The 18,230-nt window shown below is 46.4% G+C and overlaps 2 protein-coding genes across 14 annotated transcripts in view; one reads left to right on the forward strand and one right to left on the reverse strand.

Annotated features, from left to right (window-relative positions):
* Nucleotides 1-18,230, reverse strand: part of Fnbp1 (formin binding protein 1) — a 127,471-nt gene that overhangs the window by 89,536 nt on the left and 19,705 nt on the right. The gene's annotated exons all lie outside the window — the stretch shown is intronic.
* LOC130864631 (40S ribosomal protein S14-like) lies at nt 10,291-10,711 on the forward strand. Its single transcript, XM_057755291.1, has one exon. It carries the CDS (start codon nt 10,304-10,306, stop codon nt 10,709-10,711), a length of 408 nt encoding a protein of 135 aa, XP_057611274.1. The 5' UTR covers nt 10,291-10,303.

An 18,230-nucleotide genomic window follows, 5' to 3' on the forward strand; every position in this document is an offset into this window, starting at 1 on the left:
TGGAACTAGCTCTGTAGACCAGGCTGGTCTCGAACTCACAGAGATCCGCCTGCCTCTGCCTCCCGAGTGCTGGGATTAAAGGCGTGCGCCACCACCGCCCGGCCTTCCTCTTGTCTTTTGATGCCTCCTGTGTGATTCAACCTCTTCAGACACGACGCGGTATTGTTGGGTGTTGGAGCTGAGCTGTGCTTTCAGCTGCTGTGGCATCAACCTTGAGTCAGTTAGTCGCGGGTCCCAGTTTCCTGCCGGAGGCTGTGAAAAGACACCCTGACTAGAGGTGGTGGAGAGGAGAAAGTGCAGGAGTCCACTAACACGCCAGGTCACAGCCCTCATTGAAGGAGTCAGGGCAGGAACTCAAGCAGGAATCTGAAGCAGGAACCATGGAGGATGCCGCTGGGACCAAGGACCACCAGCCTAAGAATGGTGTTATCCACGAAGGGCTGGGCCCTCCTAAATCAATTAACAACTAAGACAAGCACCATAATCATGCCCACAGGGCAATCTGGTGTGGACATTTCCTTCCACGAGACTTCCTTCTCAGGGGTCAAATTGACAGTGAACTGTAATAACTATAGAGTCACCATATCTATCTTAGCTGCTTTAGTCTTGCTCCCAGCCAGCTGCACAGAACACTATCAGCTAAAGACACCAGAATTTTCTGCCACCAAATGACTCTCACTAAAAATAACCCCTGGAAAACTCTTATCCTTATAACCAATCTTTTAAAATGTTGTTATTTTAAAAAAAGGGAGCAGGGGAGACAAAGACTTAAAATTTTATTGCTTTTTAGTTCTCAATCTATTCCACACCCCTCCCAGATTCCATTTTAAGAACCGCTGCTCAGAAGATTATTTATTTATGCTATCTCTACAGAGGAGGGTGGTTGAGCGAATGAGCAGGGTAAACAGGACGGCAGGTCTCTGTAAACAGTGGGAGGAGGCAAATACACGAAGAACTCAAGAGACGGCTATGAATGAACGGCTCTTAGCACTCAGGATCTCCAAAGTGCTCTGTGGTCAGTGACCCTTTCTTGATCTAGTTTCATACCAATCAGATTTGCTTAAAAATAAAAGCTGGGGTGATGGCTCTGTGGGTGACAACATGTTTGTCTTGAGAGCATGAACACCCGAGTCCAATCCACAGCGGCCCTGTCAGTCAAAGTCCCCAGTGCTGGGTAAGTGCACGGTGATTCTGAAGATGGTACCTGAGGCTGACCTCTAACCTCCACAGACACAAACACACCTGCACACACAATATATTAATATTATTATTATTTTATCTATCTATCTATCATCTCTATCTATCTATCATCTCTATCTATCTATCTATCTATCTATCTATCTATCTATCTATCTATCTATCTATCTATCTATCTATCTATCGAGCTGGGGCTGCACCTCAGTGGTAGAGAGTGTGGCGCCCAAGGTTCTAGCCTCAGCACTGACAAAAAGAAAACTCTCCCTTTCCCTTGAGTTCTCTCTACATGGCTATCACCTGTGAAAGCTCTCAAAGGCTCCTCCTGCTCTTGGATTCCACTCTGTCCCATTGACAATCTGCCTGACGCACCACCTTCAACGCTCTGTAGCAAGGAGTCTCTGCAAACAAAAACAAAAAAGGCTTCCACAAGGAACTTAACCTACCTTTAACTGACATCTAATACATTTTTGTTAGCTTCAATTTTGAGAGGGTATGTTCTATGTAGCCCATGCTGACCTCGAACTCCCTATGTAGCCAGGATGACCCTGAACTCTTGATCCTCCTCAACCTCCCGTGCGCTAGAATTAGAGACACACATCACCAAGCTGGTCTTGGCAATCAGACCCAGGACTTTGTACATGCTAGGCAAGCTCTCTACTAGCTGAGCTACACCATAGTCTTCAACAATGTTTAATAGCTTTCAGTTACCAAGACCATTTTGCGAACTGTACCAAAGTCCTTCCTCAAAGAACAGGATCCAGCTGGATGCAGTGGCGCACACCTTTGATCCCAGCACTTGGGAGCAGAGGCAGGCGGATCTCCAAGTTTGAGGCCAGCCTGGTCTATAGAGTGAGTTCCAGGACAGCTAGGGCTATACAGAGACAGAGACAAAACAGACAGACAAAAACAAAACAAAAAAAACCAACAACAATAAAAAACAAAACAGAATAAAAATCACAACCAAACAAAGAAAACAGAATCAAACAGGACAGAGGATCTTCACAATAATGCCTTAAATAGTAACAAGAAAATGAACGCCTGCTGCCTCAAGCAGCATCCTCTGTAGGCGACTAAAGCATCCCTGAGAGGACCACACCCTGCCGCTACTATCACAGGACAAGGCAGCCAGAAGAAAATTTAAAACAGATGAAAAACTAACCGGCCCACTTACATTCTTGACTAAAATGTGGAAAATTTAATGGGAAGAAATTCCAAATCTTAAAAAGACTCCTTTGTGAGCAAACATTGTAAATGGTCCTTTAAATAATATTCCAGGCTCCAGTGTGGATGGTACTGTTATCGAGAATCTATGCTTTCTTAACGCGGCCTGGTGGCGCAGCCTGAGAGCCAGCAGCTGGTAGGCTAAAATAGAGGATCGCCGGGCATTCAAGGCCAACACAGTCTCAAAACAAAAACCAAGTAAAAAAGTCAGTGGCCTGAGATGACTCAGCAGATAAAGGCACTCACCTCCAAGCCTGAGTCCATCTCCGGACCCACATGGTGGAAGAGAATGGACTCCCACACCTTGCCCTCTGACCTCCAAGTGCACACAGTGGCATATATACAATGTAACAAACAAGCCCTTCCTTTTCCCTGGGGTCACATGGCTGTAGCCCTCCAGAGCTTTTGCCCTTTAAAATTTATTGAGGCCTCTAAGGAGTCTATAAGAGGATTATATCTATTACTATTTCTTTTATGTGAAATTATGGAGATTTAAGAAAATCTATTGATTCACGTATGTGGCAATAACAAGTGCATCACGTTTATGCAAATGACATCGCTTTTCTGCTTACAAACTGGAGTTTCCTAAACCAGGCCCGAGAGCAGGAAGAGCGACTCACAGAGTAGCTGTTTCTGTGTTCCTTCTGCAGCCGCTGCTGACCAAGAGAGTTAGGAAGAAAGACAGCTGCACTCACTCAGGCAGGCAGGGAGAAAGTGAGGACCCAGCCTGATCGCCTTCCCCCATTTTTGTTTTTCTTTCTTATTTCATTCATTCATTCATTCATTCATTCATTCATTCATTCATTCTAGCTAGTGTCTTTTTTTTTTATAGCCCAGGGTAGCCTTATACTCACTATGTAGCCACAGTGATGCTGAACGCCTGAGCCCTGCACTATACCTCTCAAGTCCTGGTATAACAGGTGTATGTACACCTGGTGGTCTTTATCTTTTGTGGGGGCGGAGTGTTGTGGGTGGACTTTGTGGCCCTGGTATACCAGGCAGTCACTCTACGCTGGCCCACATTCCCGGCCCTAGGAAAAGTGGTTCAGCCGGGCAGTGGTGGCGCACGCCTTTAATCCCAGCACTCGGGAGGCAGAGGCAGGCGGATCTCTGGGAGTTCATGGCCAGCCTGGTCTACAAGAGCTAGTTCCGGGACAGGCACCAAAGCTACAGAGAAACCCTGTCTCGAAAAACCAAAAAAAAAAAAAAAAGAAAGAAAAGAAAAGTGGTTCAATGGCGTTTGCGGATAACTGCATCTCTTCCTTGTGTACCACACCAATAGCTTCTCAAAGACTAGGGACCATATGATATCAGAAGCCATAGCAACAAACTCTCCAGGCCAGTGACAGCGAAGCCCACCAGTCCTCCTGGCATTGCGAACAGTACTTTGCCTGCGCACGATTATGCTTTATCTGGTGGTGTCAGGTAGCCTCGGCAGTCAACGTGATACACCAAGCCTCGACTATGGAATCACTTCCATCAGACTGGTCTGTGTGCATGTCTGTAGGGCTTTTTACTTGATTACTAATTGCCATAGGAGGACCTCACCTACCATGGGCAGGTTCCTGCCTCGTGATGGACAGTAACCTATAAGCAAAAGAATCCCCAGGTTGCTTTTGGTTAGTGTTATGACAGCAAGCGCACTAGATTTTTATTTAGGAAATACTTTCCTTGGTATATGGAGATCGTCTAAGATGATGTTGAAGTTATTTCACCATTGCGTTTGTCTCATCATTTCCTGTCTCTGCTTTTCCAGGTATTTAAATATTTAGAAGCTGTCAGGCTCAGAGTAAAAATATAAATCTCCTCAAATTCTAATTTTTTGTTTGTTTTTCGAGACAGCTTTAGAGCCTGTCCTGGATGTAGCTCTTGTAGACTGGGCTGAGCCTCAAACTCACAGAGATCCTCCTGCCTCTGCCTCCCGAGTGCTGGGATTAAAGGCATGAGCCACCACAGCCCAGCTCCCAAATTCTAATTTTTTACATAGAAGCCAGAATGTTATAATTAGCAACAAGTATTGCCAGTTGCTCTTCATTCCGTGCAGGAAAACGGCTGCCACGTATCAAGAGCTTGCCTTTGAGGTGAGAGTGATGTCCTAAGAAAGCAAAGTCACTCATCAGCTTCTGACTCAAACATGCAAATGTTCTGCTGTACACGAATGTGCTGACGTGTGCATTCAATCACAATACATACATGAAGGAAGGAGGCTTGACCGTGAATCTGAGCCAGGTACAGGCACATACCTGGGATCCCAGCACTGGGGAGACAGAAGTTAGCGGATCAGGAGTTCAAGGTCATTCTTTTTTTTTTTTTTTTTTTTTTGGTTTTTCGAGACAAGGTTTCTCTGTGGTTTTGGAGCCTGTCCTGGAACTAGCTCTTGTAGACCAGGCTGGTCTCGAACTCACAGAGATCCGCCTGCCTCTGCCTCCCGAGTGCTGGGATTAAAGGCGTGCGCCACCACCGCCCGGCTAAGGTCATTCTTGGTTACAAGGCAACTTTGAGGGCAACCTGGGGTGCAAGAGACCTTGCCTCAACATAAAAAAAGTGGAAAAAAAAACCCCACGATAGTCAGGGCCGGAGAGATGGCTCAGCCATTAGGAATATTAACTGCTCTTGCAGAGGACCGGAGCTTAGCTTCCAGCCCATAACTGTATTTCTGGGGATCAACATCCTCTTCTGACCTCTAAGGGCTTCTGCACACACGTGGTGCACATAGTTATGTAAAAATAAAAGTAAACAATGGACTGGAGGGATGGCTCAGTGGGCAAAGTGCTTGCTGTGCAAAAATGAGGACCTGTGTTAGGATCTTCCACGGCCTGGACTCCTAGCACCAGAGAGGAAGAGACTGGAGACTCTCTTGGCCAACAAGTTTTGCAAAATTAGCAAACTCCAAGCTTGGTGATATAGCATGTTTCAAAGAATAAGATTGAGAACGACTAAAGAAGACATCTGACATCAGACTCTGGCCTCTAGATGCAAATGCACAGATGCTCGTCCTCCCAAAAATAATGATAAACTGTGTCTCAGCTGCTTACAAAATCACAAACTTCAAGGAAACTAGTTGTGGGGCCATGCCAGCATGCATACACACAATACACACAATATGTGAGCTTGTAAGTGCACAAACACAATAAACAAACATAATTCTTTAAGGTTTATTTACTTGTCCATTTTGAGAAAAAGTCTCTCTATGTAGACCAGGCACTTTGTCTGGCTTGAGAATAGTATTCCTATTATTATTGTTTTGTTTTTTTGTCGAGACAGGGTTTCTTTGTAGTTTTGGAGCCTGTCCTGGAACTCACTTGGTAGACCAGGCTGTCCTCGAACTCAGAGATTCATTCACCTGCCTCTGCCTCCTGAGTGCTGGGATTAAAGGCGTGCGCCACCACCATCCAGCTGTGAATAGTATTCTATACAGACAAGTTTTCATACATTCCTTTGTAATATGTCACAAATATTTAGTCTGTAAATATTTACTAGCGTATCTGTAATTGGGTTAATGGGAAAATCTTTGAGACAAGAGAAATCGTTAGGCCACTTGAGTCTCTGCCAACTAATGATAAAAATGAAGATAAAACATTTGGGAAAGAAACACTGACATCAATTTCAAAAGCCTGTCACAAAGTATCGAACTACGATTCTTTTTCTGATGGACACACTTCTACTTTGTCCCCAGGAAAAATCATTCTTCAGAAAAAGACTCCAAGTAATGCCCGCGTATGGATTGTTTATCAATTGCATATATGATTTCACACTTAGGAAAAGAAGAAAACTTAAAATAAATCCAGGGTTAGTTGGGCATATTGGATTACTATAAATTTGAATCAAGCCTGGCCTACAATGAGACCCTGTCAGGGGAAAAAGAGGAAAGCCAGGGCTGGGGATGGGGGTGGGGGCGGGGATAGAGAGAAGGCTCAGTGGTTAAAAGTGTTTGCGGCTCTTCCAGAGGATGTGAGTTTGATTCTCAAAGCCCACATGGGATAGCTCATACCCAGCTATAACTCCAGTTCCAGGAGATTCCATGTCCTCGTTTGGTTTCTGTGGGCACAGGCACACATGTGTCAAACATTCACACACACAAATAAAAGTAAACCTTTAAAAAGAGAGGAAGAGCCAGGCAGTGGTGGCGCACACCTTTAATCCCAGCACTTGGGAGGCAGAGGCAGGCGGATCTCTGTGAGTTCGAAGCTAGCCTGGTCTACAAGAGCTAGTTCCAGGACAGGCTCCAAAGCTACAGAGAAACCCTGTCTCAAAAAACCAAAAGTAAAAAAATAAAGAAAGAAGGAGAAGAAGGGTGAGAAAATAAAGTTAAAGTTTGGATTAATATTGCATAAAAGCCAAGAATGGAGATAATTAAATCCCCTATCAATGAAAATATCCATGGAAATTACAAACACATTTTTCTTTTTTACAGTGAGTAACACAGACTGTGTCTTAATCAGGTTTGCTATTGCTGCAATGAAACACCATGGCCAAGTTGGGGAGGAAAGGGTTTATCTGGCTTACACTTCCATATCACTATCAAAGCAAGTCAGGAAAGGAACTCAAGCAGGGCTTGACAGGAGCTGATGCAGAGGCCAAGAAGGGTGCTGCTTACTGGCTTGTTCCCCATGGCTTGCTCAATCTCCTTTCTTAGAGAACTCAGGACTAGCCCAGGGGTGTCCCCACCCTCACTGATCTGGGCCCTCCTCCATCAAGCACTAAGGAATGTTCTCCAGGCTTGCCTGCGGTCGTCTCAGGAGGAGGCATTTTCTCAGTTGAGCTCCCTCCTCTCTGACAACTCTAGCTGTGTCAAGTGACACAAAATATCCAGCAGAGACTGTATCTATGCTAGGCTGAGACAGCCATCCCTCTAACACTCACCCCTGGAGATGCCTGTGTGTCTAGGTGGAGTTTCACTCTGAAGACCAGGCTGAGCCTCAAACTCTCAGAGACCCCCTACCTCTGCCTCTGGAGTGCTGGGATTAAAAGCGTGCGCCACGACATCTGACCCATCTCAGCCTCCTCGGCCTTTGGGGGATTTCTTCTTCTCGGGACTGTCTTGTAATTAATAATTATTCATTTTTCTAACAGAAACTTTGTATCTCTTGTATTGATATTGTTCTTTATATGTTAAGGTAGTTAAGGGTGCTACTTTTTGAATAAATATTTTTTGTAAAAAAGGACTGAAAGAAGGCTCTTGCCACCATGTCTGCCAAGTTGAGTTAGAATCCTGGCTCCACATGATAGAAGAGAACTCACTGCAGCAAACTGTCCTCTGACCTCCACATGTGTACAGTGATAGAAGCATGCCCACAAACACAAAAACTTTAAAAAGTTTTTTCTTAGATTGTTTGAGTTGAAACTTTATATGATTGCTATAGACTGAATACTATACATGACCCAAATTCAGGACTGAAATCCAATCCTGGCTGGGGGTGTGGCTTTAAGGGAGGGTGATGTCATGAAGGAGGGGCCTTTGTGTCGTAAATGGAATCAGATTAACAAGCGGGCTCTGACAGCTCCCTTCTAATTTCTGCTAAGAGGGGTTTTGGTGATAAGATAGTGTCTGCATGCCAGGAAGTGGTCCCTCACCAGACACCACGTCTGTGAGCCTCTGACCTTAGACCTTCTAGCCTCCAGAACTGGGAAGAATACATGGTTCTCACGAGCCACACAGCTTACGGTATTTTACAATGGCAGACCAGACAGGCTAAGACAAGCACATTTTTGACACAGACCAAATGCTTGGTTGGGACTGGGTCCAGGAAGGGTCTCCCACACCGTTTTACACTTCCGTAAAAGCCAAAGCTTCTTCAGCAAACATTTTTTCGTGGTTTCCGACTTTGTGCCGTATGGACTTGATTCATGGCTTATTATTTTAAAGGCACAAGGAAGTAACATAAAGCAATATCTATTGTGAAACTATCCGGGGGCCGTGGATAAAGCCTTTGCTGTGTCCTGTGAAGACTGGTGCTTGGGTCCCCAGTACCCACAAACCCAGTAGGTAACTCCAGCCTGGGAAGTTGGCTGGCCCGATTAACATACAGCAAGAGCCCCTTTGTTATAAATACCTGAGTAAATAAAGCAGCGCTTCAGGGAGATGCCAAGTGTCAGCCCCTGGATTCCACAAGTACACACACGTACACGTGTGCTCCCCCACACAAGCAAACACTGTTACAGACAACACGCTAAAAAACATCTGCCTTCACTTTACTGTGGCCTCATTTCCTGTATCTCCTTTCAGTAATTCACGCGAAAATAGCACAGATATTACTATTTTGTTTAATGTTTTTACTAAAAGGAAAAAAGTATCAACACCTCATTTAACATGAAATAGAGAGGCCAGATGTTTGTTGACTGGCGACCTCAGTTTGATCCCCAGGACCCACATGGTGTTTGGAGGCAACCGACTTCTACAAGTGTCCTCTGACCTCCACATGTGTGTTGTGGTTACACACACACACACACACACGATAAATTTTAAAAACAAAAACTGAAACCAAAAGTCCAGGATCTCTTTTCCAGCATCTCTTTACATGTTCAAACCACTGGCAATGCGCCTCTCCTCACAGTCCGCCGTCTCCATGAAGGGCTTCTGGCATGGCTTGTGCAGCTCCCAGCAGGTCACCTCTTTCTCCCTATGTAGGTTCACCACATCCTGTGACATAGGTACAGACTCCCAAGGCCTGGGAATCCTCTGATCAATGTTTGCTGAATGCATTCGAGAGTCTAGGAAAACTCCCATTACTGAACTCCTCTGGGCACCGAGGAGCTCCACAGAGTCCGAGGATCACGAGCACGGATCACTACCCCGAGAAGCAGGATGAGTGGCAGATCATCTTCAAGGAGACCGCAACTGTGAACAATGAAGTTCTGCTGCTCCTGTGGACTCATTAAGAAATCTAACCTACGGGGCTGGGGATGTGGCCAAGTTGGTGGAATGATTGCCTAGCATGCACAAAGCCCTGGGTTCTATCCCCAGCACCGCATAATCCATCTGTGGTGGCGCTTGCCAGGATTCCTAGCACTGGAGGTGGAGGAAGGAGGATTAGAATTCCCAAGTCCTGGGAGCTGGAGAGCTGGCTCAGCAACTATGCTCTTCCCAGAGAACCCGGGTTTGATTCCCAGCACTCAAGGGGCAGTTCTCAGCCACTGTCTGTAACTGCAGTTTCAGGGAATCCGAGGCCCTTTTCTGACCTCCACAGGCACCAGGCAAGCACAGACAAATAAATAAAAAAGAATTTCAAGGGCCTCCTCAGCCAGTTCAAGGCTAGTCTGGTATACAGGAAACTGCCCTTTAAAAGCAAAACATCTAACTTAGGAAGAACTTGTCAAAAAATGACATGATAATGTTATATATAGAAGAGGTGTCACTGGGCATGGTGGCACAGGCCTATGATCTCAGGATCCAGAATTCAGGATGGTGACGACTGCACAGAAAAAAAAAAAAAAAAGGCAAGGTAGCTTAGTGGTAAAACACTTGCTGAACACATGCAAAGCCCAGGATCCAATCCTTAGCACCACACACACACACCAAAAAACCCCCACAGAATTCTACAAATAAACAATGATAAACTTTTTTATTATTATTCAATCTTGCCATCTCCAGGAGCATTCTAATTCCCAGAGTAAGGTACAAAAAGGTTGTTCAAAAAAGTAACTAACTGGGGGCTGGAGAGATGGCTCAGTGGTTAAGAGCATTGACTGCTCTTCCAGAGGTCCTGAGTTCAATTCCCAGCAACCATATGTGGCTCACAACCACCGGTAATAAGATCTGGTGCCCAACTTCTGTCTGCAAGGATACATGCAGGCAGACCATTGTATACATAATAAATAAATAAATCTTTTTTTTTTTTTTAAAAAGTATCTAACCGGTGGAGGAGTCTGGAGATGATGTTCAGAGATGGCACCTTGCAAGGGGAAGGAAAAGAAGGAAGAACAAGTCATCAGCCTTGGGCCTCAAGTGGCTGAAGGACAGAATGTATTTGGTGTCTGCCATATTTTTGCGTCCTTCAATGACACCTTTGTCCATGTTACCGATCTTTCTGGCAAGGAAACCACCTGCCGGGTGACCGGTGGAATTAAGGTAAAGTCCTCTCTGTATGCAGCCATGTTGGCTGCACAGGATGTGACCCAGAGGTGCAAGGAGCTGGGCATCACTGCCCTGCATACCAAACTCCGCGCCACAGGAGGAAACAGGACCAAGACCCCCGGACCTGGAGCCCAATCAGCCCTCAGAGCTCTTGCTCACTCAGGAATGAAGATTGGGCGGATTGAGGATGTCACCCCCATTCCCTCTGACAGCACCTGAAGGAAGGGGGGTCGTCATGGTTGCTGTCTGTGAACAGGACTTCTCAAATTATTTTCTGTTAATAAATTGCTTTGCATCAGCAAAAAAAGTATCTAAGCCGCAGGGCAGTGGTGGTGCACGCCTGTAATCCTAGCACTCAGAAGGCAGAGACAGGAAGATCTCTGAGTTCAAGGCCAGCCTGAGTTCCAAGACAGCCAGGGCTACAAAGAGAAACCCTGTCTTGCTCAAAAAAACAAAAACAAACAAACAAACAACAACAACAAAAAACCCAGAGCACTGCACAGCAAGAGTAGGAAGCCGAGCTCAGCTCCGTCATCTGTACGCAAGTGTCCTCCCGTACCCCAGCCCTGGTACGTGTGGGAGATAGGACTGCTGCCGGGTTTATTGCTAGCTGTCAGTCTCACAGGAGAGGCCCTGCCTCCGGGAGATGAGGTAGAGTTTTAGAAAAAGATAGACATTGTCCTCCTCTGTCGTTCATTCATGTGGATATGGGAGTGCACACGCATAAACATGTGTTCCCAGAACACACACACACACACACACACACACACACACACACATGAATCAGTTCCTATTGCTTGCACAGCAAGCACAGTCTCAGGTCCCACTCCACTGTCTCCTAACCCTGGTGTGGTGGCAAAGCCCATAATTCTAGCACCAGGAGAATCAAAAGTTCCCGGTCAGCCTTGGTACATAGTGAGTTTGAAATCAATCTGAGCTAAATCATTCTGTTTTTCCCTAGAGACAAGGCAGTGGGAGCTAGCCAGAGTTATCTTTTTGGATGAATGTGGCAATCTGAACTATTTTCATATCTGGTCTTGACAGGGTTTGACAGTGACCTGTGGTGCATGTGAATTAAGAAAATATTTTAGGACACACCTTTTTAATCCCAGCACTCTGGAGACAGAGGCAGGTGGCTCTCTGTAAATTCAGAGCCAGCTTGGTCTATATAGCAAGTTCCAGAACAGTCAGGGGTACACAATGAGACCCTGTCTCAATAAATATTTTTTTTATGACCAGTTTTGTAATTTGCTCTGATGTTTAGCACACATTGGTGAGGGATGTTTCCAAACAGATCACCATGGCCGCTCCATCTGGAGCCCAAATCTGCCTTATAAATTCTGACTTGGCAGGTGCTAACTGGAAGGAAACTGTCTATCCCGCCGGCTTATTTTCCTGTTTATTTTGATCTTTGAAGGGGTGGCCTGCCAGACAGAAGAAAGCTCAAGATTTCCAAGTGGTCAGATGGACACAATGCTGACTTTATCTACATAAACATGGAGCTGTTTTCACAAGACCTCAACAGATTAAAAACAAAGCAACCACTGCTACAGAGCCAGCGAGATTCGGGGAGCAACACTGCAAGTCTCTTCAAAGCTGCTGGGCTGCTGTTAGGTTTTCTCCGCAGCTCCCAATCTGAATACCAAAAGGGGAAGTCCCGTGAATCAATGCTTAGTGTGACACAAACCATACCAATGGAGTGAGTCTGTCCCACAGACGAGTGCCACGTCCATTTCCATGCCAACAGTACATCAACAATACACCCGAATAGGTACTGTGTGGACCAGTGAGACGGCTCAGTAGGGAAGGAACTTGCTGCCAGGCCTGACAATCCGAGTTCAATCCCAAGACCCACATGGTAGAAGAACAGAACCGATTCCCACAAGTTGTCCTCTGACCTCCCCACTAACACACAAGCGACGTGCACTCCCCTCCCACACACAAAACAAAAACAAAGGCCTTGGTGGTGGTGGCGCACGCCTTTAATCCCAGCACATGGGAGGCAGAGGCAGGCGGATCTCTGTAAGTTCGAGCCCAGCCTGGTCTACAAGAGCTAGTTCCAGCACAGGCTCCAAATTTACAGAGAAACCCAGTTTTCAAAAACCAAAAACCGGAAGAAAAAAAAAAGTCAGCTACTTTGGCCTGGGATATAGGTCAATTGGTAGAGTGGTTGCCCACCAGTCACAAAGCCCCAAATTCAATCCTTGGCACTCCATAAACCAGGCACGGTGGAGGATGCCTGTAGTCCCAGCACTCAGATACAGGAGAATCAAGAGTTCAAGGTCACCCTCAACTATATAATCAGTAGGTACCTGTATTTTGTTTTTTTTAAAGAGATTTAGTTACACACGTGCAGCCCTATGCCCACGGAAGCCAGGGAGTTGTGCACGCTGGGTGATCAAACTCAGACGAGCGCCTTCCTTCACCAGTTTTGTTTATCGTTTTTGGATAAACAAGTGGGACTCTGTGTGCGTCTGGTAGTAGTCTGAGTCTGTTCCCCGACAGAGGACATCGGCACTGAGTCTGACTGAGCTGGCATCTGCCCATCTTAGTTTGCATTCCCTTGGTGTTCCTGTAGCCCAGGGATGGAGGGCTAAAAGCGGACTGCCACTTGAAAAAAACGGCAGCGTTCCAAAGTCCTTGAGCCTCCGCCTCCTGTGCATCTGGGAAGGCATTCAGAGGGAGTGCAGGGAACCCTCCGCTCCAGCTGGACCGCACCCCTGCTGAGCTGGCAGAGCACCCTCGCCTCCCGTGCCCACTGCTAACCTGTGGTATAGCTCACTTCTCCATGTCAGTGCAGGGCAGTTTAAGTGGGGCAGAAGAAGTTTTACAATGACTGTGTTGCTGTTCTCAAGTGGTAGTGCTGGCTAGACTAGAGAGGAAGAGGAAAGCCTCGTCCAGAGACAGCCAAAGGGTGACGACACACTCCGGCTTGATGGACAGGGACCTGCTGGGCTACAGAAATGGCTCAGCAGCTCAGTACTCTTGTAGACCTGCAAATCTATGAGCCTAGTACGCGTGAGGATCAGGAGTTCAAGGCCATCTTTGGCTACGTGAGACCAGGCCTCAAAAATAAAACAAAACAAAACAAAAACAAACCCCACCCCCCAAAAAAAACTGAGATAAAATTATAACAATTAAAAAAAACAAAAATAGCACGAAGCAGTGGTGGTGCATGTCATTAATCCCAGCACTCAGAGGGGCAGAGGCAGGCGGATCTTTGTGAGTTCAAGGCCAGCCTGGTCTACAGAGTTCCAGGACTGGCTCTATAGCTACTGAGAAACCCTGTCTCAAAAAAAAAAAATAAATAAATAAAATAAATAAATGAATTCTAGTTAAATAAAAATAAAAATAGAAAAGCAATAAGTAGGTTGGGTAGATCACTTCCCAGCCTTGGAGAGGCCCTAGGTTTGATCCCTTCCAAGGAAAAACAGAAAAACAACAACAACAACAACAACAACAAAAAACCCAAAGAAAATACCTCTAAAATAACAAACTACTGGCTATTTTCTCCAGTGTATTTTTGATATAACATACAACTAGACATTCAAAACTAGAATAGATGGGTTTTTGGTAGTGAAAATCATGACTGTAATTTCCAGAAATGTCATACAAGAGAATCTGAAAACAGGTGTTGGGCAGTTCCCTGGGGATTCCCACAGCACTCAGCTGAGGGCCTTGCACAATCACGTGCTGGTGGAATTGAACTGTCCCAAAGGCAAACTGGGTGGTGTGTCTAGCCCTCCGAACTGTAGTGGTCTTAAAACAGAACCAAATAGTTATCCAGGGTCACGCACTGTAATGACAGCAAGGTACAAGAATGCCATCCCGGGCCGGGCGGTGGTGGCGCACGCCTTTAATCCCAGCACTTGGGAGGCAGAGGCAGGTGAATCTCTGTGAGTTCGAGACCAGCCTGGTCTACAAGAGCTAGTTCCAGGACAGACTCCAAAGCCACAGAGAAACCCTGTCTCGAAAAACCAAAAAAAAAAAAAAGAATGCCATCCCAGACATACCACAAATGCCATCATCTGCAGCTCTAGCTCCCACCGCCCAAATGCTCTGAGAGGACTGGGAGCCATCAAATGCTGGTGTTGGTAGATCAATTAACAGCTGGTTTGGTAGAAATTAATTTCCACGGAGAGTAATTCCTTGTGTTTAGTCCAGCTACGTGTGTTTTCTTAAATAGCACCTGCTAGGCCCTCCCAACCTGTTAAGCAACAAGAGTCCCCAGTCCTTCATTAAGGAGACTAAACAGGGAGGCAGTTCTTCCAGCAGCGGGGAGGAATTCGAATGACACCTCCTCCGGCTGAGGATGAGCAGGGTCTCCTGAGGCATTCATCTTGGCTCTTAATTTCTGAAGACTGAGGACTTCTCAGATCAGCAGTTTGTCATTATAGCCACGAGCAAGATGCCCCAGGACGAGCGATCTTCTTTATGTGTGTGTGCATGCATATTTGTGCGTGTGTGTATGTGTGTGTGGGTGTGCGTGGAGGCCAGGGGCTACCGTCAGGTGACTTCCCTGACCACTTCCCACTTGGGATTTTATTTTACAGAGGTGGGGGCTTTTGGCTGGCCTAGTTGGCCAGGTTGCCCTTCTGATTCTACTTCCCCAATGTGAATTACAGGAATGAACACCCTCGCCTGGTTTATTTCTAATATTATGTTATGTTTTCTTTATTCACTGTGTGTGTTTGTGGGTGCCACAGTGCTCACGTGGAGGTCAGAGAACAACGTGTGAGATTAGGTTCTCTCCTTCCATCAGGTGGGTCCGGGGCTCGAACTCAGGTCGGCAGGTTTGATCAATTGTCTTTACCACCCGAGCCACCTTGCTGACTCTCGCCTATTTTCGTAGCACTGAAGGAACCTAGGCAAATGTCAGACCCCTGGGGTGCACTCCCGACCCTATTTCCTTTTAATCTTTGGAGCTTTTGTTTGTTTGTTTGAGACAAGATCTCATGTAGTCTAAAGCGTCCTCAGACTATCTACGGAGCTGAAGAGAACCGAAAACTCTGGCTCCTCTGGCCTCCACCTCCCAAGCCTGAGAGTTCAGACATGCATATGCCTGACTACCCTACCCTAGTCCTGTTTTTTTATTTATATTTTGAGATAAGATCTTACTAAGTTTCACAGACTGGCCTGCAACTCTCTTATGTGGCCTAGACAGGCTCTGAACTAATGGCCCTGTGATGGTTTGAAAGAGACATGCCTGCCATTGGACATGTATTTGATCCCTAGATAGTGGCACTATTTGGAGGAGGTTATGGAGCCTTTATGGGGTACAGCCTTGCTAGAGGAAGTCGGTGACTGGGGCCGGGCTTTACAGTTTTGTAGCCTTCCTCCTCTTCCTGTCTCCTCTCTGCTTCCTGTATGTATAAAGACCAACCGGCTCCCCGCCTCGGCCAGCATCCCTTGCCTCTCTAGCTGATTCTTCTTCTGGATCCTTAAGCCAAAATACACTCTTTCTTCTGGCCTACTATGGTGTCATTCACCTTTCTTCCCAGCTGATCCCAGAACTCTGGAGGCAAAGGCAGGAGGATCTCTGTGAAGTCAGGGCCAGCCGGGTCTACAGAGAGAGGTCCATAGTGAATAAAAATCTCTTTCTTCCCTAAGTTGCTTTGGTCAAGGTAATTATCCCAGTAACATAAGTTTAACCAGTTCAGATCCCCGTGCCTCTGTGCCTCAGTAGCTGGGATCGCAGATTTGTGCCACCACACCTGGCTTGAACTCACCATTCTGAAGTAAATGGTTCAGTGGAGTTTACTATATTCTCAAGCTTGCACAGCCACCGCTTCCATCTGGTTCCAAAACATTTCTCTAACTCTCACACACACCATGTGTCATGAAGCAGTCATTTCCTACTCTTCAGCCTCTGGCCCTGGCAACCATCAGTCTGAATTAGCTCTCCATAGATTTACCTGCTCTTCCTGTTTTATCTAGAAAGATCTGTACACCACGCCTGGCTCCACCCCCTTACCCATCTCACTGCCAGGGTTCACCTGAGTCCTAGCACAGGCCAGCACGTCGTTATTGTTAGGGCTTGATAACATCCCACTGCACGGAGACACCGCATGGTTTATCCTCCCGGGGTCAGCAGTTTCCTATGCTTTTCCTGATGTCAGTCCCTCACACAATCCAAGGAAAGTGGCTTTGGTTTGCAACTCTGAAGGGATCTTGGCAGGGTTCAATCTCTTTGCACTGTGTTTGTGTCTGGGCACCTTTTTCAGATCTAACCTGCCTATAGTCTTCACATCCATGACAATAAGTAAAAATAAAGTTTTTACTAGTACTTTAACAAGTATTCCATAGAAGCGTGCACTGCCTGACACATCCCGAGGCCCAGAGTCTCACCTCTCTAACCCCGCCCCTCCGGTGAGTCCCCTTTCTCCTCCTAAGGCAGCTTCACTTTTGCTTTTAGGTCACATAAACATACAAGATTTCATCCATCTATTCATGCAAAATCTAGGCGCCATAAAAGAAAGAAAACAGGGTCAGGTGGTGGTGGTACACAACTTTAATCCCAGCACTTGGGAGGCAGAGGCAGGAGGATCTCTGTGAGTTTGAGACCAGCCTGGTCTAGAGCTAGTTCCAGGACAGGCTCCAAAGCTACAGAGAAACCCTGCCTCAAAAAACCAAAAAAAAAAGAAAAAAGAAAAGATATTTGTGTGTATGCGTGTGCACAGACTCACGCACATGCATAAGCACGTATGTATGTATGACTAGTCATCCACTATTGTTTTAAAGAAACATTATTTTTTTTTTTTTTTTTTTTGGTTTTTTCGAGACAGGGTTTCTCTGTGGTTTTGGAGCCTATCCTGGAACTAGCTCTTGTAGACCAGGCTGGTCTCGAACTCACAGAGATCCTCCTGCCTCTGCCTCCCAAGTGCTGGGATTAAAGGCGTGCGCCACCACCGCCCGGCCAGAAACATTAATTTTTGAGACAGATTCTAGCTATGTAGACCAACTGTCCTGAAATGCTAGAACTGTACACCCACCACTTAAAGGACACTTTCTAAAAAGGGTCCTAGCTGAGTGTCTGCCTGGGTCTAACCAAAAAGGTGTCCCAGAAACATACTCGTGGTGATTGACGTGCCCATGGATGGGCCGAGCATTCGGTGTGCAAAATAACATCCTCTCCTCTGTGAGGTTACTCTGGTCTCTGCCACACCAAAGGATCACGATAAGCGCAGCTTTCGCACTGGGCCCTGCAGTGCTGTTCAGACTGACCCTGAACCCATGGGCGCAGGTGACCAGTCTGCCTCAGCCTCAGTAGCCGGGATCCTAAACCGTGCCTCCTTCCCGGGCTTGAAATGAGTATTAGCTTGGCTTACACCTGCAGCCGTGTTCCAGCCCCTTCATTCCAAGCGTGTGAGTGGGGGTGCATCCATACCACAAACAAACATTGTTTATTTTTAAATAAGCAAATCTTTTTATAGACCGGCATGTGTGAGGAGATCCACTGAGTACTGCCACAGAGACTCTTCTCTGCACACGTGTGCAATTAACTGCTTAGGTTTTCAGTCATGATTTCATGACCAAACGCCAGTTTGAAGGAAACAGAGCCTGGCCCCTTTAGGAACTGCTCCCTGCGCCCCTGGTTCTTCAGGTTGATGGATCTGCTTAGAGTTATCCAAAGTGGTTTCTCCCCTGCCTGACTGCTTTCAGTGGTGTCTCTCTAGGTCGCCATCCTCCTCCTGCTCCTCCTCTTCCAAGGTAGATCTCTTGTATGCCCAGGCTAGCC

Source organism: Chionomys nivalis, chromosome 22 (genome assembly GCF_950005125.1).
Source record: "Chionomys nivalis chromosome 22, mChiNiv1.1, whole genome shotgun sequence".
NCBI classification, from domain to species: domain Eukaryota; kingdom Metazoa; phylum Chordata; class Mammalia; order Rodentia; family Cricetidae; genus Chionomys; species Chionomys nivalis.

Bases quoted from the DNA above. Each gene is read 5' to 3' on its own strand.
- LOC130864631 (XM_057755291.1), top strand. From the start codon at position 10,304: ATGGCACCTTGCAAGGGGAAGGAAAAGAAGGAAGAACAAGTCATCAGC.